This window comes from Oncorhynchus mykiss, chromosome 18 (assembly GCF_013265735.2).
Source record: "Oncorhynchus mykiss isolate Arlee chromosome 18, USDA_OmykA_1.1, whole genome shotgun sequence".
Taxonomy (NCBI): Eukaryota; Metazoa; Chordata; class Actinopteri; order Salmoniformes; family Salmonidae; genus Oncorhynchus; species Oncorhynchus mykiss.
This window is the reverse complement of record NC_048582.1, coordinates 20,526,466-20,552,117: the sequence shown is the minus strand read 5'-3', so window position 1 is coordinate 20,552,117 and position 25,652 is coordinate 20,526,466. Positions and strand designations below refer to the sequence as shown.

The window sequence follows — 25,652 nt, the reverse complement described above, 5'->3', positions numbered from 1 at the left end:
AGGCATTAGGGTTAGCAGTGTGGTTACGTTTAGGGTTAAGGTTAGGTTTAAAATCTGATTTTATGACTTTGTGGCCGTGCCAGCTAGTGACCACTCCGCAGAGTTGCCTCTAGAACAAGATTCATGATTAAAAACGCTAACCTGTGTCTGATAGGGCTGCTCATGGTGTAGTGTACTAGTCTCCCCACTGTGGGGAGTGTTGCTCTGCTGCGGGGCTGAGGAACAGGCGTTGGCTGCTGGTGCTTTGTCAGTGTGGGGAAAATGCATATACAGTCCCTCTATCTGGCTGAGGTGGTCTGTGTGCGGCTCGGAGGTGGTTTTAGGCTGCTCCTGTGACACAACCGTGGGGCCATCGGTGGCCCCCTCCCTGTTGGGGAGTGAGAGGCGGAGTGAGGGAGCTTCACAAGGGGATTGTGGTGTGGGGTTCAGCTTGGCTGAGTTGTCCATATGGTAGTACCCTGATGAAGGGTTGTGGTAGTATGAGTTGGGGTTAGCGCGGTTGGTGTTGGTCTGTGTGCCATCACTGTAACCCAACACAGAGGAGAGAGGGACCACCTCTGTGTGAGAGACTGGGGGTCCACTCACCCCCTCCTCCATAGACTCACAGTCATCTTCCTCCTCCTCCTCCTCCTCAGAGTCACTAGTGTGCAGGCTGTTGGTGCTGCAGTCCGAGAGGCCACTACATAAACTACTACCATCGTCATCATCCTCCTCCTCATCATCTTCCTCATCTTCGTCCACTTCCTCTTCTAGATGCTGCTCCACATCGCTGGCACTCAGCAGGTGCATGATGGGAGCCTGCGGGACTGGGATGTTGTCAGACATCAGGGGGTACTGCAAAGCACGCTGGACAGGGACGTTGACTGGTAGTTCTCCGTGGTAACCAATGGTGACCTGTGGTTGTGGTTGTTGTTGCTCGTGGCTCTTTTCCAGCTCCAGCTTCATGATGGTGTGCAGGAAGTGGGTGCGAACACGGATGGGGTTGAACTCGACACGGCCTGTGCCGTTACTGCAGCCCTCCTTGCTGCAGCCGCACGGGAATGACATGCGATCTACCTGTACAGACAGACAACCAACGCCTCAGTTAGCCTCCAATACTGGACGGTTCCGTTTCCAATGAATAACGAACACACAGACAGATGCATAAGCATAGCAGACGGTCAAACAGCCAGGCAAACAGCCAGGCAAACAGCCAGCTATCCAGTAGCGGGCCAGCCAGCCAGCCAGCCAGCCATCATTTAACAGGCAAACATACTGACAGAGGTAATTCAGGAGACCCTCACCACAGCTCCATTTACCTGGCACTTGATGCCGGCCAGGCTGCAAGCGCAGGTCGCGGGGTTGCACAGCCCCCTGCAGTCACAGCCGCACTCCTCCCGGGACACCCGGATGGCCCGCAGCTCGTGCTTCTCCTCCACGTCAATGCGTCGCACCCCAGACGCCCGGAGGAGAGCGCGGCGCCGCCTGGTGGTCATCGGCTGCAGGAAGAAGTACTCGTCCACCTCCGTGTTGTCCAGGTCGATGTCGTCCTCTGAGATGTCGTCCAAGGTCAGTGACTCGGCCTCGTCCGACTCCACAGTGCCATTATTGGTCAGCTGGAAGAAAAAAACACGAGTAGATGGTGATGCTCTCTCGTGATGCACACGGAGTAAACCGAACACCTTCCTAATATTGAGTTGCACCCCCTTTCGCCCTCAGAACAGCCTCAATTCGTCAGGGCATGGACTCTACAAGGTGTCAAAAGCGTTCCACGGGGATGCTGGCCCATGATGACTCCAATGCTTCCCACAGTTTTGTCAAGTTGGCTGCATGTCCTTTAGGTGGTGGACCATTGTTGATACACACAGGAACCTGTTGAATATAGAAAACCCAGCAGCGTTGCAGTTCTTGACACAAACCGCCTGGCGCCTACTACAATACCCTGTTCAAAGGCACTTAAATCTGTTGTCTTGCCCATTCAAGCTCTGAATGGCACACACACACACAATCCATGTCTAAATTCTCAAAGCTTAAAAAAACATTTGTTTAACCTTTTTCCTCCCCTTCATCTACACTGATTGAAGTGGATATTACAAGTGACATCAATGAGGGATCACAGCTTTCACCTGGATTTACACGGTCAGTCTGTGTCATGGAAAGAGCAGGTGTTCTTACCGTTTTGTATACTCAGTGTATAATGTATCTGGGCTCTTGTAAAGTCATGCCATATAGACTGCTGTAGGTGCTCATATGTGTATCCTTGTATCTATGAAATAAACGCTCATCTCCTGACTATAATACCTTAGGTGGTGATGTAAATCAATTCAACACAAATGGTTTACACAGGTTGTTCAAAGAAAGTTGATACTCCAACACTCTGTCCGAGGTCACAGCGAGGTGTGAGGAATCAGCATAAACCAATGAGGGGGATTATTATTGATAACAATTACATGGCTGACTGCTTGTGTTAGCGCATCCCCTTGTGTTGGATTAGAATCTCTACGATAAAGCAGCTGAAAGTGCTAGTGAATACACTGAATAAATACATTATAAGGAATGTAAAGGTCATTTTGACTAGAAAGGACTGTGCCACTCAGGCTTTTAATGTAATTTGTCATTAGCCTTGAACTCATAACCTAGTCCTAATGCTATCCTGCTTTCCTGGTTATCCCCGGCTTACAAATGGGCAAACATTCCTTCCTCATCTCTCTGCTATGTTAGCTGATTTCTAGCACAAAAAATAGTTGCCATGCTACACATTGGTGTACTATGTAATGCACTTTAGGCACTTGGAAAAGTGCCACTGTGTGTGCCTTATGCAATCCATTATTAATACACTGAATTTGCCACTGCACTGCTGGATACTTTAACACAAAGGCATAGTCCAAACCTTCAGTTAGACAGACTCGGCTGCCTTCAGTTAGACAGACTCGGCTGCCTTCAGTTAGACAGACTCGGCTGCCTTCAGTTAGACAGACTCGGCTGCCTTCCGTTAGTCTAGTGGTTCCCAAACTAGGGGTTGCGACCGCATAGGGGTGGGGGGACGGGTCGCCTGATATGAAAATGGGGGTCATGGGAGAATTTCCAAAATCCTGAAAAAAAAATGTATAATAATAATAATATATGTATATATATCAATACAGTGGGGAGAACAAGTATTTGATACATTGCCGATTTTGCAGGTTTTCCTACTTACAAAGCATGTAGAGGTCTGTAATTCATATCATAGATACACTTCAACTGTGAGAGACGGAATCTAAAACAAAAATCCAGAAAATCACATTGTATGATTTTTAAGTAATTAATTAGCATTTTAATTAGCATTTTATTGCAATTTCATTGGAGTTGGCTACTGTCGTGTCTGGACTATCATTAAATGTGAAGACTGTATATTATCAAAGCAATTCTCTGTGTGTAATTTAATTACGCAATTACACTAATCACGAAACGTTAAACTAGGAAGTCGGGGCGCCATGAAAAATGTTGTTTATAGAGTGTCCATTTTAGAGTGTCGATATAAAAACGGGCTTATTTCTTTACTAACTAACCACACCGAATTACATAAAACAAACTGTAGATATGTGGGTTACTACCTGATACAAAGAAAAAGTCCTTAGCGGGGACGAAGCCGATATGATGGCTTGGTAGACAAATGAAAGGGGTCCGGACGGAGAAAAAGCGGGAAAGACGAAATGGATTCACTACACACAGTTGATAATTATATTAATTGAAATGCTAATCCTTCGCACATGAACGGCCGCTCATTTGAAAATAATAGCAATGTCTAGATTTACGCCCGTATGTCGTTGTTGTCTTCTGTTGGAATCGCCTGTCCGTCTGCTGGAGAGTTAGTTCATCAGAGAGTTTCTGGTAAACTTCCCCAGAAGTCACAATGTCCTTCGTGGTTGTAGCTTTCTCCGCGGCTCTGGATAGTGTCTGTTGTAATCGATAAGTCAGGCGTACCATGTTCTTAGAATAGATGTTTCGGCGATTGTCGGTATTCTCTTACTAGACTGGTAATTATATGTCTAAGATTTTCTCTTATTCTGTAGTGATTGATAGTCTCGGAGATGAACCATTTCCAGCCTTGTAGCCAAAACTACAGCTGTATGGTCTAAATATCTATAGGATTCTAGCCATTCCAACATGGGGACTCCCAGCGTTCTCTGACTTGATGTACATTTTGTAGGAAGTGGGCTTTATACTCTGTGGAAAAAGGCGCGAGTCCATGACGCCGACATAATGTCTATGCTCATGTGGGCGTGACCACTGATTTGGTTAACTTTATATGAAAACCCATATTTTCTCATTTAGAACATTACTTCTTTTCACAAATAGTTTAACGTTTAATCACATATGTTTCACAATACTTCGATGTAAACCTGACAGTTGGGAAATGTACACTGTAAGATATACAGTTATGTGTGTTTCCTGTCCTTCATTAGATCACCAAATGAACCACTCGACATGACTGTCCCTTAAGTGTCCACAGACCATTCCCACATTCTCAAAAATAGAAACATTGTTTAATTACTCAAACTTTGATGTTCGAGGGTCTCTCTGTGTTCCACAGTTTACATTCCAATCTCGAACACTACAGAGCATAAGGGCAGCCAGCGTATGTTATGACCGACCATAAAACAGTCGTCTTCCCGCTCTCCCCCTCTACGAGAGAGAGAGAGAGCACGCTGTAGAGTGGACCCCCCTGTAAACTGATCCTTCAGATCGTCACAGGAGAGTTATGACACTACCTTGAGTTTGATGGAGTTGAGTTTCTCCTCTTTGAGGTGGTCTCGCAGCATGTCTCGGTGGCTTCTCTCCTGCTCCACAGCGAACTCCCCCAGGGTGTAGCGCTGCACCCAGCTGTGGCGTGTGGACATGCCCAGGGTGCTGCCGCCCTGCGTGGGCACACTGGTGAAGCCCTGGCGCCGGCTGAAGTAGTACACCGTCACGCTCTCAAAGTGCACATTGCGCACCAGCAGGCGCTTCTCACACCTCAAGATAGAGGAGGCTGTTAGAGGGAGGGATAGAGAGAGAAGGAGGGATGGAAAGAAAGGGGGCATTTAGAGACAAAGTATCACTATATAATTTTTTAAAATTTTACCTTTATTTAATTAGACAAGTCAGTTAAGAACACATTTTTATTTACAATGATGGCCTACCCCCTGCCAAACCTGGACGACGCTGGGCCAATTATGCGCCGCCTTATGGGACTCCCAATCATGGCCAGATGTGATACAACCTGGGTTCGAACCAGGAACTGTAGTGACTCCTCTTGCACTGAGATGCAGTGCCTTAGACCGCTGTGCCACTCGTGAGCCCTTAAGTGAGTATTGCTACTATTGATATCCCTATGGACCCCTTGAGTTTTAGCATCCCTCACATCCTCCCTGTCATCTAAAAACCCACAGGGAGCAGGAGCTAGGGGAGATCACCAGTTATGACTCCTAAAGAGAGATGAAATCACACTACTCCCAAGAGTTACTTCCTGTTTCTCTCTATCATTCTAATCCCACTGAGGCTCTCTATGCTGGTGGTGCTTGAGGGAATCCCATCTGAGTTGAAAAGCAGTAGGTGAGGAAGTGGTTCTATTAACTGGGAGTTTTATTCCACGGAAAAGATGGATGGCTACTCACCAGCACAATGTAAGGCGCTATTTCATTCACTTTGTGTCAAATAGTTGACAGTGTTGTCCGAAGTTGGCAAAGCTGGTTGTGTTAGTTAAGCAATTAAGTACATGCATGCTGGGTAAGCAACTCACGGGCGACGGGGGTGGAGGGGCCGGGGTTGACGCTGTCGCTGCTGTTCCCGCTGTCGCTGCCGGCAGAGACCTCGTCATCGGACCCCTGGAGAGAGAGGCAGGGGGAGGGGCTGTCCACCTCCACCTCCTCAAACTTCCTCTTCAGGATCCCACTCATCCTGCCGTAGGTCTACCACCCAACGTCTTCCCCTGAGAGAAAGAAAGAATGTTGGAAGAAATGTTTTTACGGTTATTGCACAAGTGTGTACATGGTCGATGAGCAAACCTATGCTACTGTACATGGTTGCTCAGTTCATGGCATAGTGGGCATTGATCTTTCTCAATAGGTATATGTGATGAGTGTATGTACATCGAGTGCATAAAAGTAAACTTAACATCATGACTATAACTACTGTTCTCTGGAGGGAACCGAGGTACAACATACTATGGGGAGTCGCACTCTTGCGACTGAAGGGTCTACAATCATGCCTGATAAGGCCACGCCTCGCTGGAAGCCCCGCCTTCTACAGGTGATAAGCGTGAGGCTTGGATTTATTTCTTCAATTTAATACCGCTCTTCACCGAGCCCAGGAACGTGCGGCGTGGGGCCAAACAGGTGTTGTACCTCATTTCCCTCCTTCAGGGAACAGTGGCCCAAAGCAAGAGCATGTGCACACTGCTCCCCAGAAATAGGGACCGAGCCAAGGTTAGGAGGAAGAGAGTGTCTCTCCCCATCTGTTGATTCACACCACCACTGACATATTGTTGGTTCTGACCAACACAAGCCAGCCTGACACAAGCAAGGGGAAGTGCCTGAGCGCCGATATACCGTTAGGAGCTCTGGGTAATTAATATGGTGTACTCCGCACCAGTATCCATCCCTCCCGAATCGAGTTGCCATCGTACACCCCTTGGGGGGGATGCGTCTGACAGATATAACTCAGTCCATGGGAGCCCCCTAACAATAGCAGAGGGTCCCACCACTGGGCCAGGGCCTGAAGGCCTGACTGGGACACCCAAAGCGACCGGGTAAGGCTGCGAGATGCATCCAGGTGAGTGGCTAGCACTCTGGAAGGGCTGCATCAACACTAGCCCCAGGGGAATGACTTCCATTACAGAAGCCATCATCCCCAGTGGGCGTAGCCCAGCCCAAATTTGGCTGAGCAGAGCTGGAACCTCCGCAGGGATAGAAAAGAGCGATATGATGATGTCACTGTTCGCATGATCTAGGGCAACACTGCGCCACTGGTTGGAGCAGACAGTCAGCCTCTCATGAAGTGGGGGACTGGGACTGGGAGAGATTGGTGGAAATGGAAGAACCACTCTTGACAACTGTGTGTATGAACGTGGAGGAGGGACACTTTTCATTGAACTCACATGGGGGAGACGACACTTTTGGCACCCGTGAACATTGGAAGTTACCATGGAGGTTACCCTACCGACCAGCCATAGGTACTGGCGACAAGGCGCCTTGTAGCCTAGCTGGGAATGGGACAGATAGCTCTGAGAAACGGAACCCTTCTGGGGTAACCGACAGGGGCGATTTGTAATCAAATCTAATTCCCAGGAATGAAGCTGTGAGCTGGAGACAGGAAGCTAATTTCAGGGTTCATATGAACCACAGAGATTGTGTTGGATAATAGCATGGTCGTGTCCAACACTTGTCCCTCAACTCCGCTACCTGTATCATTAGACAACTCATAGGGACTAGTAAGCTACATGCAGGAATCAGCAATGAAGCGTCTCCACTCCCTTAACTTCTTGGTGACGGGGCAGTATTTTCACGTCCGGATGAAATGCATGCCCAAATTTACCTGCCTGCTACTCATCCTCAGAAGATAAGATATGCATAGTATAATTAGATTTGGATGGAAAACACTCTGAAGTTTCTAAAACTGTTTGAATCATGTCTGTGAGTATAACATAACTTATGTATCAGGCAAAGCCCTGAGGACAAACCATTCAGACTTTTTTTTTGTTGAGGTCACTCTCTTTTCAAAGAAATTTTTATTGGGAATCCAGATTTCTAAGGGACCTTCCTGCAGTTCCTACCGCTTCCACTGGATGACACCAGTCTTTAGAAATTGGTTGAGGTTTTTCCTTTGTGTAATGAAGAAGTAGCCCTGTTCAAAACGTGTACTGTTAAGTGTACTTCAAGTGTACTGTTAGATAGAGGTGCGTGACCAGAAAGGTAGTGTCAGTTTGTTTTCTTCCTGTATTGAACACAGATCATCCAGTCTACAATTTTATCGATTATTTACTTTAAAAAATACCTAAAGTTGTGTTACAAAAGTAGTTTGAAATGTTTTGGCAAAGTTAACAGGTAACTTTTGAGATATTTTGTAGTCACATTGCGCACGTTGGAACCAGTGTTTTTCTGGATCAAACGTGCCAAATAAATTGACATTTTGGATATATACAGTGGGGCAAAAAAGTAACGGTACTTTGTGGTGATTTCATTGAGTCCTTTGTAATTGATACATGGACATAACCCTCCATCAGCCTTTTCCACGAAGATGAAACCAGCCGACACAGGAGAAGAGGACGTGCGGATGAAAACTTGTTGGAGCGCCTCTTGGATGTAATCCTCCATGGCCTGGGTCAGGTGGCGCGGGTCTTGGAGAATACCTCCCGCAGGTCCTGGTATATCTCCGGGTTGTTGGGCTAAAGGGCAACCACAGGACTCTCAACCGACGTAGGACCACAGGGGATGGGGAAGCAGGTCCTCCGGCATTCGAGTGACCAGTCTGTGATTCTAATCCTCAACCATGAGATGGTGGGATTATGGCGCCGAAGCCAAGGGAGCCGAGGAAGATCTTGTGAACTGGTGATGAAGAAGGGGATGTTCTCCTGATGAATGGACTCTACGGTAAGGGTGAGTGGTTGGGTGATGTGTGTAATGTTCCGGATCCTAGTGGCCGCCTATTAAGGGATTGCACTGGGAAATGAGAGGAGAGTGAGAATGAGATGTTAAGAGAGGAGGCAAGGGTCTGGTCAATAAAGTTCCCTGTGGCACCGGAATCCACTAACGCTGTAGACACAGTACATGAGGGACAGTCAAATAAACTTTGCAAAAAAAGAAACGTCCTCTCACTGTCAACTGTGTTTATTTTCAGAAAACATAACATGTGTAAATATTTGTAAGAACATAACAAGATTCAACAACTGAGACATCAACTGAACAAGGTCCACAGACATGTGACTAACAGAAATTGAATAATGTGTCCCTGAACAAAGGGGGGTGGGTCAAAAATCAAAAGTAACTGTCAGTATCTGGTGTGGCCACCGGCTGCATTAAGTACTGCAGTGCATCTCCTCCTCATGGACTGCACCAGATTTGCCAGTTCTTGCTGTGAGATGTTACCCCACTCTTCCACCAAGGCACCTGCAAGTTGCCGGACATTTCTGGGGGGAATGGCCCTAGCCCTCACCCTCTGATCTAACAGGTCCCAGACATGCTCTATGGGATTGAGATCTGGACTCACTGGCCATGGCAGAACACTGACATTCCTGTCTTGCAGGAAACCACACACAGAACGAGCAGTATGGCTGGTGGCATTGTCATGCTGGAGGGTCATGTCAGGATGAGCCTGCAGGAAGGGTACCACATGAGGGATGAGGAAGTCTTCCCTGTAACGCACAGCGTTGAGATTGCCTGCAATGACAACAAGATCAGTCCGATGATGCTGTGGCACACCGCCCCAGACCATGACGGACCCTCCACTTCCAAATCGATCCCGCTCCAGAGTACAGGCCTCGGTGTAACGATCATTCCTTCGACAATAAATGCGAATCCGACCATCACCCCTGGTGAGACAAAACCGCGACTCGTCACTGAAGAGCACTTTTTGCTAGTCCTGTCTGGTCCAGCGACGGTGGGTTTGTGCCCATAGGTGACGTTGTTGCCGGTGATGTCTGGTGAGGACCTGCCTTACAACAGGCCTACAAGCCCTCAGTCCAGCCTCTCTCAGCCTATTGCGGACAGTCTGAGCACTGATGAAGGGATTGTTTATTCCTGGTGTAACTCGGGCAGTTGTTGTTGCCATCCTGTACATGTCCCGCATGTGTGATGTTCGGCTGTACCAATCCTGTGCAGGTGTTGTTACATGTGGTCTGCCACTGCGAGGACGTCCTGTCTCCCTGTAGCACTGTCTTAGGCGTCTCACAGAACGGACATTGCAATTTATTGCCATGGCCACATCTGCAGTACTCATGCCTAAGGCATGTTCACGCAGATGAGCAGGGACCCTGGACATCTTTCTTTTGGAGTTTTTCAGTCAGTAGAAAGGTCTCTTTAGTGTCCTACATTTTCATAACTGTGACCTTAATTGCCTCCCATCTGTAAGCTGTTAGTGTCTTAACGACCTTTCTACATGTGCATGTTCATTAATTGTTTATGGTTCATTGAACAAGTGTCAATGAACCACTGTCCGAAAGGTGAGCGCATACACGGCAGCCTCCCTCTCTGCCCTACGGAGGATGATTGAAGATGCATTTGAACAGAGCCATGAACCCCTCATATGAATCTAGCTCCTCCTCTCCTATCTCCCAGATGGCTGTGGCCCATTCCAATGCCCGCCCAGTCAGCAGAGAAATAACCATGGTAACCTTGGACCTCTTGGTGGTGGGGGCTCCCATCTGGTGCGTAAAGTAGAGGGAGCACTGAAGTAGGAAGTCACAGCATTTAGATGGGGTGCCGTCATATTTATCCAGTAGCGATAAACAGGCATCGCTGACCTGAGCGAGTTGCTGAATGGGCTGTTGTGCTGGCTCACTGGGTCAACTGGTTGTAAAGTATCCTCCGCTAGTTGACGACAACGCTTCCAGGTATGTTCAAGACGTTACACACTGTGAAGAACCTCTTCCATAGCTGCCCCCAGTTGTGCCAGCTGGTCATGGTGTTGACGTAGAAGTTATCCCTGCTCGTCGACCGTATGGGAGATATTCTGTTTTCCTGCTGCTTCCATTGTTGGAGTCAGTATTCTGTAACGGAGACACAGAGTCGAAAAGCAGCTGAAACGTTTAATAAAACAACAAACATGAACCGAGACAACATAACAGCAGCGTCTACGCATAAACACAGGAATAATACCAGCTGGGGAAAGAACCTAAGGGAGTGCCAGATATAGGGGAGTTAATAAGTGAGGTAATGGAGTCCAGGTGTGCCTCATGATGATGATGACATGATGACGTACAGGTGCGCGCAATGAGCGATGCCAGGTGTGCGTAGTGATGGATCCCAGGACCCGTGATTAGTATACCGGTGACGTCAAATGCCGAAGGTGAGGAGCGGGAGTAGACGTGACACACAGCCATGAAAACCAGTAGATAGTGATAGTGCTGACGTCATGCATGTATTACTATGAAAACTACCAAATGGCGTATGAAGCCGGAAGTATTTGAATTTGAAGCATGCCATATTGCTAAATGGGTCTGAATGGCACAAATAAATTGCTAAGGATCATGGTGAAAGTGGCCGTAACTAGCAAAAGATCAAGGTTGATGTAGTCGTTTTCATCCTGCCTGAGATAGTCAACCGGGAGCTTCCACGTATCCTGCCTGACCGTGATTGGTCTGTGTCAGCACGTGACCCCTGTGTGACGACAAATGTAGCAGTCAGAATGGATCACTATTGGTCATAATAAACTAAACGGCCTTGAAATCAAATCAAAGCAAATGTATTTATAGCCCTTTTTACATCAGCAGATGTCACAAAGTGCATATTCAGAAACCCAGCCTGAATCCCCAAAGAGCAGGCAATGCGAATGTCTTATGGGCACAGAGGACTCTGGCAACGGCTGATGTAGTACCCTGTAGTACCCCGTTTGCTGTATCAAAATGTGGGGCACTGTCGTCACAGAAATGTTTTTAGTGGAGCGGTGCAGCTGCTCGGGGGCTACTTCCCCATCGGAGGAGCATGCCAGACCCGCTCTCTACTCCCGCCAACTCCAGGAATTGAAAATAAGAGTAGGGTTGCCATAGCGCTTTGGGGAACACTAGTAAGCTTCATTCACCGGAAGTTATGCATGCTAGCTGACATTAGCCAGGAGGCTCTTTAGCCTAAACTCGACTAGCTAGCCTCTTTGACCGTGGCATGGTTAACGCGACTTAACGCTATGTATACTAAACAAGAGAGCTCCCCCAGCAACTCCACCGTGGGGAGGCAGGAATAGCTAGTAGTAGCTAGCTCGCCTCTGCAAGTTAGCTAATCTGGCTAGCACGCTATGCAGCGCTTGTTCGCTAACCTGGTCTCGAAAGTGTACGACTCCCCATAGTGTGTTGTACCCAAGTTGACTGACTGAAAGGAACATGCATCAAGGAACACACACACATGTAATCACCTGCAATCTGCGTGCACACACACATGTAATCCCCTGCACTCTGCGTGCACACACACATGTAATCCCCTGCACTGTGCGTGCACACACATGTAATCCCCTGCACTGTGCGTGCACACACACAGGACTCATAGAGGGATGCTTTAGACATAATACACAGATGTTGCAGTGGCAGCCCTGTCCCCCCCCCTTCCCATCCCCACTCGACATACAGTACAGGACATCTTGCTGTTATACTGTGTTCAACATTGTTGCATCTTGCCTAGCCATCTTGTTTCAAGAGGACCACAATGGAAATAAGTCCCAGATGTTATTGTGTGTTATCCTCCATGATTTTACTCATGTGCAAGTATGGCTTCTCAAGTTTCATGTGTGCTTGTTTTGTAAAAAATGTTGAATGAATAAACTCAACTAACATTCAAACACAACTCCCCACAGTGACAGTATGGGGAGATGGTGGTGGTGGGAACTGGGTAAGGGTAACCGTGGCTATATCCAAGCATCATGTACTAACTTCCTACACTTCATTTCAGTCATGTATTCTCATTCCCATCCTCAGAATCCGTACACCCTGCAGTGGTTGCCATGACAACAGTGTCATCGTATACATGTATCTTATTAAGAGAAATGTTTAATTCAGACAGTTGTCGCCTGATATATAGACATTGTGGATACTATGTGCAAAACAATAACACTTAAAACTGTGGATTACTGTCCACACAAATCACAATCTCATTATAAATGCCTCCTTACTGATGGCCACACAACAGGACCTGAGGCTGCGAGCTTCTCCCTCTGTGAACTGGTACCGGATGACATCATGCACCAGAACAGAACAGAACACAGGAGCAGACTACCCTGCAATGGCAGTGAGAGAATAGGTGTAGGGAGCCACCCCTTCCCTCCCTCCCTCACTCTCGCTAACCACCTCTCTTTCCCTCTCTCTCTCTCACTCGCTAACCACCTCTCTTTCCCTCTCTCTCTCTCACTCGCTAACCACCTCTCTCTCTCTCTCTCACTCTCTCTCTGTCTCACTCGCTAACCACTTTTCTTTCTCTCTCTCTCTCGCTAACCACCACTCATTCTCTCTCTCTCTCTCTCTCTCCAAGAAGAACAGTAAGCTGTGCAGCAGGATATACACTGGGAACACAACGCTGCATAAGCTCCCTCCACACCAGATGCTACAGATAGTGTCCTTGTGCTGGATCCCATTCGTGAGTTTCCCCCCCAAAAATGTAAAAGTACCAAAGGCGAGGAACTACTACCACCACACTTCAATAATGTATATTACCACTAACTGACCTGTGTCGTATCGTATCGCCTTGCAAACTCCAGGAATTCTCTAAAGCATCCCCACAGTATTCACGACATAAAAGTCCACATTGACAGGGCTCCCAGAAGAACAGACCTTGCTGCTACCCTCTTACGCTATTGTTTAGCACCCAGGAGTCTGTCTAGCATTCACAATCTTTCTCTCTCTACCCCCTCTCTGCCTCTCCCTCTGGTGTTGCTTGCTGTCAGCTTTCTCAGCCAGCTTCTCTCTCCTCTCTAGCTCTCTCTCTCTTTTTCTCTCTCTTTCTATTTGTATATCTCTTTTGCTCACCCTCTGTTCCTCTGGCTCTCCCTCGCACTCTCTCCCTTTCCACACAAAGACTCGTTAGCTTGTGCTGGGTGAAGTGCTGAAGCCTGACTGAGGTAGAGGAGGAGGTCCTTGGAGATCACGTAAAGAGAGAGGATAGAATGAAAGAAGAAGAGGAGAGAGAGAGATGGGAGAGAGAGGGGGGGGGTTGTACTCAGACAATTGACAAAATAGCAAAAAGGGCAAGGAGACAGATCTGCAATATTAAATCTCCCTTTTATAATCCCAAACCCTCCACTGCCCCCTGTATAACAGACAGACACAACAACTCTGTGTCACTTTACAGGCTCAGGTTGCCACAAATAGCATGGAGATGAGTGACAAAGCTTAGTGGGAAGCACCGATGCCAGCCCCTGTCCTGACCCTGTCCGCAGACACTGTCTCGATGATGAATACGGGCCAACTGTCAACTCAACTTAACTCACTGTCCTAAAATACCCTCCTGCATCTCCCCTCTTCCTCTCTCTCTACTTCCCCTTTCCTCTCTACTCCTCCTCCTCCATTCATGTTTGGATTCATTGGGTTTGATGGTGTGTGTGTCACACAGCAGAGAGGAGACCTGACTCACTCACTGCAGTGAGACTGGTTGAATTAGCGCTAGGCTAGCTAGCTAGCCTCCATTCAACCTCCAGGCAGGGAGGTTGAGAAAGGAAACCCTCTCTAGATTCAAGAATGACGTCACAGAGAGAGTCAGTTAAATGGGATTTCTAAAAGTACGGACCCTAATGTCATCTGGCGCTGAAGAAGCCTATTGCCACAGACACGCACACACACGCACGCACGCACAGAAGCAGGCAATCAACAATGTCTCCTCTTCCTATCCATCCACACACAGAAATGTGCTCTTTCTTTCAGTTTGAGTTTAAAATGATGCTGGATTGACAGAATTTAGAGAGTGAGAAAGAAGTGGACAAAGACTAAGAGAAAAATCTAAAATTAGACTAGGCGCCATCGAACAAATCACGAAACAATGACTCCATGCCATTCATATGTTCTGCCATTATATTCCAAATAGACATGAGTCATGAGCAATACCAGGCAGAGAGCTGTATCTCCCTTATTCAGAGAGCTGTATCTCCCTTAATCAGAGAGCTGTATCTCCCTTAATCAGAGAGCTGTATCTCCCTTAATCAAAGAGCTGTATCCCCTTTAATCAGAGAGCTGTATCTCCCTTATTCAGAGAGCTGTATCTCCCTTATTCAGAGAGCTGTATCTCCCTTATTCAGAGAGCTGTATCTCCCTTAATCAGAGAGCTGTATCTCCCTTAATCAGAGCGCTGTATCTCCCTTATTCAGAGCGCTGTATCTCCCTTATTCAGAGCGCTGTATCTCCCTTATTCAGAGCGCTGTATCTCCCTTATTCAGAGCGCTGTATCTCCCTTATTCAGAGCGCTGTATCTCCCTTATTCAGAGCGCTGTATCTCCCTTATTCAGAGAGCTGTATCTCCCTTAATCAGAGAGCTGTATCTCCCTTAATCAGAGCGCTGTATCTCCCTTATTCAGAGCGCTGTATCTCCCTTATTCAGAGCGCTGTATCTCCCTTATTCAGAGCGCTGTATCTCCCTTATTCAGAGCGCTGTATCTCCCTTATTCAGAGCGCTGTATCTCCCTTATTCAGAGCGCTGTATCTCCCTTATTCAGAGCGCTGTATCTCCCTTATTCAGAGAGCTGTATCTCCCTTATTCAGAGAGCTGTATCTCCCTTATTCAGAGAGCTGTATCTCCCTTATTCAGAGAGCTGTATCTCCCTTATTCAGAGTGCTGTATCTCCCTTATTCAGAGAGCTGTATCTCCCTTAAATCAGAGAGCTGCATCCCCTTTAATCAGAGAGCTGTATCTCCCTTATTCAGAGAGCTGTATCTCCCTTATTCAGAGAGCTGTATCTCCCTTAATCAGAGAGCTGTATCTCCCTTAATCAGAGCGCTGTATCTCCCTTATTCAGAGCGCTGTATCTCCCTTATTCAGAGAGCTGCATCCCCTTTAATCAGAGAGCTGTATCTCCCTTATTCAGAGAGCTGTATCTCCCTTATTCAGAGAGCTGTATCTCCCTTAAATCAGAGAGCTCTTCAGAGTCACTATGGTCTTGTAATGTTGCCATGGGTGAAAATAACAAGAGAAACATCTGCTTTAAGATGGAAGGTGACAGAAAGGTGTTACAACATCAGTACCTCTAGGACTATTCTGTGTGTGTGTGTGTGTGTGTGTGTGTATTAGAGGTCGACCGATTATGATTTTTCAACGCCGATACCGATACCGATTATTTGAGGACCAAAAAAGTCGATACCAATTAATCGGCCGATTTTTATTTATTTATTTGTAATAATGACAATTACAACAATACTGAATGAACACTTATTTTAACTTAATATAATACATCAATAAAATCAATTTAGCCTCAAGTAAATAATGAAACATGTTCAATTTGGTTTAAATAATGCAAAAACAAAGTGTTGGAGAAGAAAGTAAAAGTGCAAAATGTGCTATGTAAGAAAGCTAACGTTTCAGTTCCTTGCTCAGAACATGAGAACATATGAAAGCTGGTGGTTCCTTTTAACATGAGTCTTCAATATTACCAGGTAAGAAGTTTTAGGTTGTAGTTATTATAGGAATTATAGGACTATTTCCCTCTATACCATTTGTATTTCATTAACCTTTGACTATTGGATGTTCTTATAGGCACTTTAGTATTGCCAGTGTAACAGTATAGCAACACAATGACAACAGCCACCATCGAAGCAGCATTACCCATGCAGAGCAAGGGAAACAACCACTGCAAGGCTCAGAGCGAGTGACGTTTGAAACGCTATTAGCGCGCGCTAACTAGCTAGCCATTTCACTTCGGTTACACCAGCCTCATCTCGGGAGTTGATAGGCTTGAAGTCATTAACAGCGCAATGCTTGACGGACAACGAAGAGCTGCTGGCAAAACCCACGAAAGTGCTGTTTGAATGAATGTTTACGCGCCTGCTTCTGCCTACCACCACTCAGTCAGATACTTAGATACTTGTATGCTCAGTCAGATTATATGCAACGCAGGACACGCTAGATAATATCTAGTAATATCGTCAACCACGTGTAGTTAACTAGTGATTACGATTGATTGTTTTTTATAAGATAAGTTTAATGCTAGCTAGCAACTTACCTTGGCTTACTGCATTCGCGTAACAGGCAGTCTCCTTGTGGAGTGCAATGAGAGAGAGGCAGGTCGTTATTGCGTTGGACTAGTTAACTGTAAGGCTGCAAGATTGTATCCCCCGAGCTGACAAGGTGAAAATCTGTTGTTCTGCCCCTGAACAAGGCAATTAACCCACTGTTCCTAGGCCATCATTGAAAATAAGAATGTGTTCTTAACTGACTTGCCTAGTTAAATAAAGGTATAAAAAAATATATACATTTTTTTTTTAACTCTCTGAACCACCCATACCGGATCCGGGATAATTGTCATCAGCAACGCTGAATAGCATAGCGCCACAGTCAAATAATATTACTAGAAAATATTCATATTCATGAAATCACAAGTGCAATATTGCAAAACAGAGCTTAGCCTTTTGTTAATCCACCTGTCGTCTCAGATTTTGAAATTATACTTTACAGCGAAAGCAATACAAGCGTTTGTGTAAATTTATCGATCGCTCGACAAAACAATAAGTACACTTAGCATCAGGTAACTTGGTCACGAAAATCAAAAAGCAATCAAATGAATCGTTTACCTTTGATGATCTTCGGATGTTTTCACTCACGAGACTCCCAGTTAGACAGCAAATGTTCCTTTTTTTCCATAAAGATATTTTTTATATCCAAATACCTCCGTTAGTTTGGTGCGTTATGCCCAGGAATCCACCGGAAAGAGCAGTCACGACAACGCAGACAAAAATTCCAAATTATATCCATAATGTCCACAGAAACACGTCAGACGTTTTTTATAATCAATCTTCAGGGTGTTTTTTAAATATCTATTCGATAATATAATCAACCGGGACAGTTGGCTTTTCACTAGGACCGGGAGTAACAATGGCCGCCTTTCTCTTTTGCGCACAACTCACTCTGAGATCCCCCACCTATCCATTTACGCAATGTGGTCGTTCACGCTCATTCATGAGCTATTTGCAAAGTTGATCTACGGACACTTGTCTCATGAGCTAACACGTCACTGGAAATCAATTCAGTCTCTATAAAACGTTAAGCAAATGCACTCTAATGAGAGGTATACCATGTATTTATTTCCCACTGACTGAATAAACAGTAGCCTTTACCACTGCACAAAATATGACCTAGCTGTTGGAAGCACGATAAGAGGAGATAGTGGAGACGTCCAATTACTACTGTATGTGTCCTAGAGCGAGTTAGTGAGCCCTTTTCCGTTGCTCTCTTCGCCCTCTCTTCTCCTAGTGACTGGTGAAACTAATTGTGCTGCATTTAAAAATCAGCCACTGATTTCTCTCCCAGCCACTGCTCTCTCTTTCTCTCCTCTCTCACCCACACTCCCGCTTTCTGTCTATTTCTCTCTCTCTTTCTCGTTTCAACTTCTCTCTCCCTTTCCCTCTCTTTCTATCTGTTTCTCTCTCTCTCATATATATATATATATATATATATATATATATATATATATATATATGTTTCTCTCTCTGTTTCTCTGTCTCTGTTTCTCTCTTTCTACATCTGTTTCTCTCTCCCTCTATCTGATTCTCTCCCTCTATCTGTTTCTGTCTATATATTTGTTTCTCTCTCCCTCTATGTTTCTCTCTATATATTTGTTTCTCTCTCCCTCTATCTGTTTCTCTTTATATCTGTTTCTCTCTCTATTTCTGTTTCTCTCTATATACACTGCTCAAAAAAATAAAGGGAACACTTAAACAACACAATGTAACTCCAAGTCAATCACACTTCTGTGAAATCAAACGGTCCACTTAGGAAGCAACACTGATTGACAATACATTTCACATGCTGTTGTGCAAATGGAATAGACAACAGGTGGAAATTATAGGCATTTAGCAAGACACCCCCAATAAAGGAGTGGTTCTGCAGGTGGGGACCACAGACCACTTCTCAGTTCCTATGCTTCCTGGCTGATGTTTTGGTCACTTTTGAATGCTGGCTGTGCTTTCACTCTAGTGGTAGCATGAGACGGAGTCTACAACCCACACATGTGGCTCAGGTAGTGCAGCTCATCCAGGATGGCACATCAATGCGAGATGTGGCAAGAAGGTTTGCTGTGTCTGTCAGCGTAGTGTCCAGAGCATGGAGGCGCTACCAGGAAACAGGCCAGTACATCAGGAGACGTGGGGGAGGCCGTAGGAGGGCAACAACCCAGCAGCAGGATCGCTACCTCCGCCTTTGTGCAAGGAGGAGCACTGCCAGAGCCCTGCAAAATGACCTCCAGCAGGCCACAAATGTGCATGTGTCTGCTCAAACGGTCAGAAACAGACTCCATGAGGGTGGTATGAGGGTCCGACGTCCACAGGTGGGGGTTGTGCTTACAGCCCAACACCGTGCAGGACGTTTGGCATTTGCCAGAGAACACCAAGATTGGCAAATTCGCCACTGGCGCCCTGTGCTCTTCACAGATGAAAGCAGGTTCACACTGAGCACATGTGACAGACGTGACAGTCTGGAGACGCCGTGGAGAACGTTCTGCTGCCTGCAACATCCTCCAGCATGACCGGTTTGGTGGTGGGTCAGTCATGGTGTGGGGTGGCATTCCATGTGCTCGCCAGAGGTAACCTGACTGCCATTAGGCACCGAGATGAGATCCTCAGAGCCCTTGTGAGACCATATGCTGGTGTGGTTGGCCCTGGGTTCCTCCTACTGCAAGAAAATGCTAGACCTCATGTGGCTGGAGTGTGTCAGCAGTTCCTGCAAGAGGAAGGGATTGATGCTATGGACTGGCCCGCCCGTTCCCCAGACCTGAATCCAATTGAGCACATCTGGGACATCATGTCTCGCTCCATCCACCAACGCCACGTTGCACCACAGACTGTCCAGGAGTTGGCGGATGCTTTAGTCCAGGTCTGGGAGGAGATCCCTCAGGAGACCATCCGCCACCTCATCAGGAGCATGCCCAGGCATTGTAGGGAGGTCATACAGGCACATGGAGGCCACACACACTACTGAGCCTCATTTTGAATTGTTTTAAGGACATTACATCAAAGTTGGATCAGCCTGTAGTGTGGTTTTCCACTTTAATTTTGAGTGTGACTCCAAATCCAGACCTCCATGGGTTGATAAATTTGATTTCCATTGATAATTTTTGTGTGATTTTGTTGTCAGCACATTCAACTATGTAAAGAAAAAAGTATTTAATAAGAATATTTCATTCATTCAGATCTAGGATGTGTTATTTTAGTGTTCCCTTAATTTTTTTGAGCAGTGTATATCTGATTTTCTCTCTATATCTGTTTCTCTATATATCTGTTTCTCTCTCTATCAACATCCACATCTCTCTCTCTGTTTCTCTCTTTCTCTATATTTATATATATATATGTTCTCTCTCTATATATATATACAGTATACAGTGCCTTGCGAAAGTATTCGGCCCCCTTGAACTTTGCGACCTTTTGCCACATTTCAGGCTTCAAACATAAAGATATAAAACTGTATTTTTTTGTGAAGAATCAACAACAAGTGGGACACAATCATGAAGTGGAACGACATTTATTGGATATTTCAAACTTTTTAACAAATCAAAAACTGAAAAATTGGGCGTGCAAAATTATTCAGCCCCTTTACTTTCAGTGCAGCAAACTCTCTCCAGAAGTTCAGTGAGGATCTCTGAATGATCCAATGTTGACCTAAATGACTAATGATGATAAAAACAATCCACCTGTGTGTAATCAAGTCTCCGTATAAATGCACCTGCACTGTGATAGTCTCAGAGGTCCGTTAAATGCGCAGAGAGCATCATGAAGCACAAGGAACACACCAGGCAGGTCCGAGATACTGTTGTGAAGAAGTTTAAAGCCGGATTTGGATACAAAAAGATTTCCCAAGCTTTAAACATCCCAAGGAGCACTGTGCAAGCAATAATATTGAAATGGAAGGAGTATCAGACCACTGCAAATCTACCAAGACCTGGCCGTCCCTCTAAACTTTCAGCTCATACAAGGAAAAGACTGATCAGAGATGCAGCCAAGAGGCCCATGATCACTCTGGATGAACTGCAGAGATCTACACTTGAGGTGGGAGACTCTGTCCATAGGACAACAATCAGTCGTATATTGCACAAATCTGGCCTTTATGTAAGAGTGGCAAGAAGAAAGCCATTTCTTAAAGATATCCATAAAAAGTGTAGTTTAAAGTTTGCCACAAGCCACCTGGGAGACACACCAAACATGTGGAAGAAGGTGCTCTGGTCAGATGAAACCAAAATTGAACTTTTTGGCAATAATGCAAAACGTTATGTTTGGCGTAAAAGCAACACAGCTCACACCATCCCCACTGTCAAACATGGTGGTGGCAGCACCACTTCATGATTGTGTCCTACTTGTTGTTGATTCTTCACAAAAAAATACAGTTTTATATCTTTATGTTTGAAGCCTGAAATGTGGCAAAAGGTCGCAAAGTTCAAGGGGGCCGAATACTTTCGCAAGGCACTGATATATATATATATATATATGTTCCCTATCTATTTCTCTGTCAACATTCCTCTCTCTCTTTTCTGTGTTTCTCTCTCTCTTTCTCTCTCAACATCCCCCTCTATCTCTCTCTCTCTTTCGCTCCCTCTTTATCCATATATATTTCTTGCTCTCTCCCTTGCTCTTTCTCTCTCTCATATCCTCTCTCTCCAATCAAACGTGGAGCAAGGAGATGCAGAGTAATTATCTAGATGAAAGTGGAAGCTGAGCGGTGCTGTGTATCTCCTGTCTGCGTTCTGTTTTCAAGTTTATTTCATGGAAAGTCCCCAGACAGAAGCCTTAAAGATGTGTGAGCATGGTTGGCTATGATTGGAGAATAAGTTTACTAAACCTGCAAATAAAACACATGGTTTGCTAGGTCATAATATATATATTTTTTATAATACTAAATAATCCCAAATAATGACCATCTCTTACAAGTAATGAACATGTGAAATGAATGAATCACACTTTCAGCGGACCTCAGCACCCTGGTTAATTCCTAGATGTTACCTTTTGTAAGCGGCTTGTCCTCTCCTAGGGGGTGAACAGCAATATGCTGCTGGAGACTGAGTGAACATTCCAATCAGCTGCCATGGCAACCAGCCATGAAGAGGAGGGGGGAGTGAGGAGAGGGGGTTGGAGGCGAGGGGAGAGCACTATGCTGAAGCATGAGTTGGACAGGGAAGTATACCACATCTCACAAAGAACTGTTATGTATGCTAGCCAGGAGAGGAGAGGACTATAGATACAGTATACAGTGTGGCTGCACACAATTAGGGATGCACCGATATGACATTTTTGGCCGATACAGATCCAATATTTTCCTTGCCAAAGAAACAAATACCGATACCGAGAACCGATATTTAACATTTTAGCAGACTTTTAAGCATTCTAGTACAGTTAAATAGTTGAAACAAAGTGACTTAAATGCTTTGAAAGAAATCTTGGTTCAAATTAAAATGCAGTTAATCATTTTAGGTTTAACTGCTTGAAAAAAATGACTGTCTCAATCAAGGCGGTCATAAACTGCTATAAATGGCACAACTTAAACTCTTCAAATGTGCTGAACTGACTCGACTAGTAAAATGAGAGCAAATTTACAACACAACACATTCTACATGTAAACTACAGTATAGACTATCATATTATTACTATGCATTATGAAGCATTCATTGGAAGTGTAACTAGGATACTATTTTTAACAGACAATGATGCAACCTCTCTCTCTCTCTCTCTCTCTCTCTCCCCCTCGCTATGAAATTGTAACAATTTATCCTTCACCTTAATAATATACAGTCAAAGCCTGATGAAAACATGGCATGACCTCTAGTAATATAGTTTACGCATTGGGAATTGCTTGATGATGGATTTGATAGACAGATGTTGACAGCCGGAGAATCAGGGTGACCTTTACAGAGTGTGTGTGTGTGTGTGTGTGTGTGTGTACCGGACAAGCACTCCCTCAAAGCTGGCCAACACACGCAGTGTGGAGATGCATAAACAAATGCCTGTTTCTGTCTTTGTGTGTATGTGTCTGTCTTGGCATTGTATTGTGTAATAACACCCCATACTTCTCCAGCTCTATTTTCTCTCCCCTGCTATCTCCTGCAGAGATAATAACCATGGGGTGGTGGACAAAGAGAGGCTCTACCCTGATATATCAAGTATCATTCAGCCTGCACGGGCACTTAGCTGCCCCACTCACTACATGATGACTTCTCCCATCAGGAACCTTTTAGGAAACGCCACAGACATCTAACAGGGCTGCTAGTTGGACAGACCTTATACGGAATTTATGTTTAAAATCAGTCTATACAAACTGAAATAACAATGATTGGACAAGTTAAAGCCAACCTACCTTAGATGCTGAGAGATCAAGTTAGGTTGTTGGCATGAGAAGTTGCTGGCCTGTAAGGAAATGCACACAGGTGAGGACTGATGAGCTAATGTATTCTTATTTGACATTGGCTGAAATATAGCGAGACACAATTCACTGATAGCGTGGATTGGGTTCTCATAGAAACTACTCATGCAGTGAGACAAAGCTTATAGTGAGAGTTTGGCTCGGGGAAGTGGAAAGCAGGTGTTGCTGCCCCCCACCCCACCCCCTCCCCCCTCTCTTTCTCCCCCTTCTCTTCTGGTGATGAATAATTGGTTCCCAGGGGACTCAGGAGTGGGGCACTACACACACAGATGCCCTTTCTCAACAGACTGACTGGGGCTGTAGCCTCCTCTCTGCAGCACTGAAGTGTGTGTGTGTGTGTGTGTGTGTGTGTGTGTGTGTGTGTGTGTGTGTGTGTGTGTGTGTGTTTACAAAAGCATAGATTGTTTTATGACAAGACATGCAAATACAGTTTAATCAATCTGTTACAACGAGAATAAGTTCAACAGAAAAGGTTAAACTATGATGTTAATTATACATGTTTTGGGGGTACTAGCATATAAACTACAGCTTATATAAAACCAATGTCAAATCGTTCTAATAAATAAACACAGTGGTGAAACCTATTGAGTGAAAACGTAATGTAGTTATGCCTGTGACAAAGCAAGAAAACCTGAAGGCTATGAGGCCTCTATCACAAACCACTTATCCTACAACAAAATGTACAATTCTATTCTATAACACTGTATATTTGCATAATATGTGCATTGTTAGTGTAACATCTCTCAAATCATGCACTCACTCAGCTTGTTTAAGGTTCAGACAGTGAAAAAGCACAGTAATGCGCGCAGGGTATCGCGGTATACAGTGCAATATAGGATTTGAAAAGGCTAGCGGGAAAGACCAATACAGAGGTATCAAAAACAGTAACTTACCAATCATGTTGTCAAACCATCACGAAAAAACGGGCAACTGTATAAGATGACGTCCCGTATTGGCTAAAATAAACGAATGAGTAGCCTAAATGACAACTGTTAAATGAAAGGCTAATTATCAATGCAGCTGAAACGATATTTGCGCACCATTCACACAAAAGCATAACAGAGTGACATGGTGCTGTAATTGATTTATGTCGTAAATGAATTAGTAGGTTTTGCAGCACGACGGACGCGTGGAGGATTCTTCGGCTGCGCGCGCTGACAATGGTGGAGAGAAAGGAGTTGACACGAGCCCTACAGGCAACGTGACTAATGTTAGCCAATCATTCCCAGGTGAATTAAATTATACGTAGACTACCAAAGTGTCCGCTACTCTAGCAAATAATTCTACGTGTTTTTGCAACATTGTAACCTTATCTTTGAAAACATAAAACAATATTTTTGCCAACTCCAACAAAACATAATTGTGGTCGTTGGTCTTCAGTTATAAGAAGCTGTGTTTTGTGTGCGTGTGCGTGTGTGTGTGTGTGTGTGTGTGTGCGGCTCAGCTCTGGATTTGTTGCGGTGGAAATGTTTTGCTGCCATCCAGTGGAAAGCTTGGCTAGAGTGTTTAAATACTTAATGTATTGTTTTATGTATTGAGCTGTCAAGAATAAGTATTATATTTGAATGTCGAAGTACAGAAACACCCTGCCAGGATGTGTCCACAAGTTGTTATAGTTGTATAATAACTAATATATATAGTATATTCTGTATGATTACCATTTGATATTTCATTGAATCTGTTTAATTCAAATGTTGGATTTGGGTATAGCACACCGTGTATTTGAATAGATTACTTAATAGCAACTACTTGGGGACATTTGCAGCATTGGCCTAAAAATCGTATTATCAATGGGTACAGGGTACTGGAGAGCGTGATATTAGAGCCAGGAGACAGTAGAGGGCGCTCACAGCCCACATACTGCACTGGGTCCGTTCTGTTCTATTTCCATTCTCTGTGGTTTTACAGATGTATTTGATCACTCTTCTGTTGCTGATAATTTTCCTGCACGGTAGGAAATGCAAACTTGTAGTGTGATAGAGTTTTTAAAAAGCTTCTAAATGATGTAATTTCCACTTTGAAATGTCAAACTTGATTTACCCCAATGAAAACATTTATCAACCCCAACAAAAATATGAATTCATTGTAAATTCAAATCAAATCAAATCAAATTTATTTATATAGCCCTTCGTACATCAGCTGATATCTCAAAGTGCTGTACAGAAACCCAGCCTAAAACCCCAAACAGCAAGCAATGCAGGTGTAGAAGCACGGTGGCTAGGAAAAACTCCCTAGAAAGGCCAAAACCTAGGAAGAAACCTAGAGAGGAACCAGGCTATGTGGGGTGGCCAGTCCTCTTCTGGCTGTGCCGGGTGGAGATTATAACAAAACATGGTCAAGATGTTCAAATGTTCATAAATGACCAACATGGTCGAATAATAATAAGGCAGAATAGTTGAAACTGGAGCAGCAGCACAGTCA

At 45.0% G+C, this 25,652-nt stretch overlaps 1 protein-coding gene across 2 annotated transcripts; it reads right to left on the bottom strand.

Moving 5' to 3' along the window:
* Window positions 1-24,439, bottom strand: LOC110495794 (cysteine/serine-rich nuclear protein 3). 2 transcript variants are annotated; one of them, XM_021571226.2, is made up of 6 exons: window positions 24,125-24,439; window positions 23,166-23,215; window positions 5,741-5,929; window positions 4,731-4,990; window positions 1,284-1,595; window positions 1-1,056 (listed from the first exon to the last, which is right to left on the bottom strand). In XM_021571226.2, the coding sequence occupies exons 3-6, from the start codon at window positions 5,895-5,897 to the stop codon at window positions 61-63; spliced, it is 1,725 nt and encodes a 574-aa protein (XP_021426901.2). In that variant the 5' UTR covers window positions 5,898-5,929; window positions 23,166-23,215; window positions 24,125-24,439; the 3' UTR covers window positions 1-60. The 2 variants fall into 2 exon arrangements, with proteins under 2 accessions (XP_021426901.2, XP_021426906.2); XM_021571231.2 differs by having other exon boundaries at window positions 1,299-1,595; window positions 24,125-24,438.
* Between the last annotated feature and the right edge of the window lie 1,213 nt (window positions 24,440-25,652).

What these genes read in the sequence shown, in the direction of transcription:
- LOC110495794 (XM_021571226.2), bottom strand. Translation starts at nt 5,897, where the DNA reads ATGAGTGGGATCCTGAAGAGGAAGTTTGAGGAGGTGGAGGTGGACAGC. An exon ending in CCCCTCCACCCCCGTCGCCC is followed by an intron (nt 4,991 to 5,740) that starts GTGAGTTGCTTA and finishes TCCCTCTAACAG; the next exon opens with CCTCCTCTATCTTGAGGTGT. An exon ending in GCCAGGTAAATGGAGCTGTG is followed by an intron (nt 1,057 to 1,283) that starts GTGAGGGTCTCC and finishes CTGTCTGTACAG; the next exon opens with GTAGATCGCATGTCATTCCC.